This window comes from Penaeus chinensis, chromosome 38 (genome assembly GCF_019202785.1).
Source record: "Penaeus chinensis breed Huanghai No. 1 chromosome 38, ASM1920278v2, whole genome shotgun sequence".
Taxonomy (NCBI): domain Eukaryota; kingdom Metazoa; phylum Arthropoda; class Malacostraca; order Decapoda; family Penaeidae; genus Penaeus; species Penaeus chinensis.
Genome location: NC_061856.1, coordinates 16988758 through 16991257, shown reverse-complemented (window position 1 = coordinate 16991257; position 2500 = coordinate 16988758). Strand labels below are relative to the sequence as shown.

The following is a 2500-nucleotide window of genomic DNA, read 5'->3' as shown; positions in this document are numbered from 1 at the left end:
GTCAAAAGGATTAATTCAATACAAAAAGAAATAGAAATAAGTAATTTACACCCAACCAACACAAAACATACTTGGGAGGCCATGTAAATTGCTGCTGCTGCTACAGAAATGGGTGACCTTCCAGGAACGATGTCCAAATCAACAGCTTTCCTGGCAATGTGGGTGGCACCCTTCTGGACAGCTGTCGGGAGGCCAAGATTTGAGCAAAACCTTGACATGAAGTCTCCAGTGGTGATAAGATCTACTTGGGTTTCCAGAGCCTTCAAGATGAGTTTGAAGCATCGTCCAATCTCTTTCTTACTAATCTTGCTCACAGCACAAATTTCCTGGAATAGAAGGTATAACATTAGACTGCACCAACAGGAATTAGGTCTCAATTCTTGATGAATTAAGCAGTTATATCCCAATAATCTTAATGATATGCATCCATAACTAAAACATTTATCATCAGCAACCAGCCATATCTAGCCTGTTAAGTCTTACAAAATGAATGGCAGACTTTAACTTCAGCATATAAAAGACACTAGACAAGTAAAGGCTTAACTGAGGGGCAGTTTATTCATTCATTAATCTTTATCAAAAGCTTGGCCATATATGACTTATTAGTCAAAGAGGATTGACTACAAAGTGGATAAATAAATCATATTTTATTGACCAATTGAATAAATATTTTTTCAGGTGTCTTTATATAAAGAAGGCCAATTCTAACTTGCACATCATACAGAGTGGATAAGTATATTACTTTGTATTTACAGATAGTCAATTCTTTGTGGAAACTGTCAAGATTCCTTATCATTTTATATTCCTCATAAATGTTCAAGCCACTTTCCTTACAAGAACTGTCTTATAGACGCTAAATATACACTAAATAAGAAAGTAATTTTTAAAACATGGTTACACATTTGCACGATCATCTCAGTATAGCAAACTATTTAGAATTTTGGGAGATGTTCTGCATTCAAAATCTTCAATCATGTAAAGCAAACACATTACATATACATAAACTTGACAACAGGAACACAACCATTCAGAGAAAGAGTACTGAAAAGTCCAACAAGAAAATCAAAGAACTAAAGGAAAAGGTGGAAGTAGAAACCAAGATTGGTAATGGTGGTCAAATCAAGTCAAAAAAACTGCAAGAAAAAGTCAAAGCAATCAAGCACAGGAAACTGTTAAGCAGATTGAAAGCAATTTGCCATGCAGCTAATCTCATATAATGGAAGAGGCAAGAGATTTTAATAGCAAAATTGACTGAGATAGTTTCTATCACAGAGCAGCCATATTCATGGAATGGAAAATTACTAAAAGACAACACAAAACCTAGATTATACCAGGGTAAAAGAGCTTGACTTAATTTTCACAAAGCATAAAGATGATATAAAGGATTTGGAGTACTGTAGTCCTCTAGGAAACAGTGATCATTAAACAAAAAAAACATTGTCTGTTACAGAAAAAAAAACTAATCATTGTAGGCAAGGAAAGAAAGGAGAAGTACAAGTACAAGAGAAATAATTATAGAAGCCTTAAAAATTTCTTTGTTGGTACAAATTAGAAAATAACTCTTGACAAAGAGAACATTGATATACCATAGTCTATAAGAAAAAAGTTGACAAATTTGTATGAAGATTCAAAACTGAAGCAAGATATAACCAAAGGCAGTTCAATGATAAATGCAAGAAAATGAGAGAAAGTAGCAGCTCCTTTGGAAAAGGTTCAGAAGTCTGATCTCGGTCAGTGTATGAAAGGTGTGAAGTAGGGAGAAATGAGTATACCCAAACCATGAGGGAGGCAAAAACAGACTTTGAAAAGGATATAATTAATAGATGTACAAAAGAATGAATGAAAGAATGAAATAAGACCTTCTAGAAGGGTTAGACAAGACTAAAGCAGAGAGATGAGATGAGATTTCTAAAGAAGTTATTAGGGAATGTGCCAAAGAACTGTGTACACCTTTACTGTTAATATTTAAAAATTCAGTGATACAAGGAAAACTACCAAAAGCCTGGAAATTCACTAACTTTACACCTTTAGAGAAGAACAGCAACAAACAAAACCATCTAAATTATAAACCAGTTTCATTAAACAGTAGCTGTTAGAAAGGATAATTATGAAACAATGGGTTGAAGTAATTGAAAACACAATATGATATCAAATAAGTAATTTGGTTTTATGAGGGGAAGGTCATGTTCAGCAAATCCCCTGATTTTATGACATGAGTTTATAAAATATTACAAGAGAAAGCTGTGCGGATTGTGAATACTTATGACTTTAAACCAACACTGTCAGGTGAAGAAAATAAATAAAAATTCTAAACTCTGAAGATTAATGGCAACGAGCTGACTTTGAGCACGGGAGTTCATTACATCAAGCCAAACACCCTACTCGAAACGCTCTGGTGCATCACCGCAGCATACAGCCGTACTCCGCAGACCAAGCGGTTTGTTATGACACCACTAGGTGTGGCCCGGCAATATCGGGTTAAGAAGGAATTTGATAAGGT

The 2500-nt window shown here is 34.7% G+C and overlaps 1 protein-coding gene across 2 annotated transcripts in view; it reads right to left on the bottom strand.

The window, feature by feature from the left end:
* Positions 1 to 2500, bottom strand: part of LOC125046011 (transcription initiation factor IIB-like) — a 19905-nt gene that overhangs the window by 6586 nt on the left and 10819 nt on the right. For both annotated transcript variants that reach the window (XM_047643599.1, XM_047643600.1), the window contains exon 6: positions 72 to 326. In XM_047643599.1, the coding sequence (XP_047499555.1) occupies positions 72 to 326 (255 nt within the window). The remainder of the gene's footprint in view (positions 1 to 71; positions 327 to 2500) is intronic.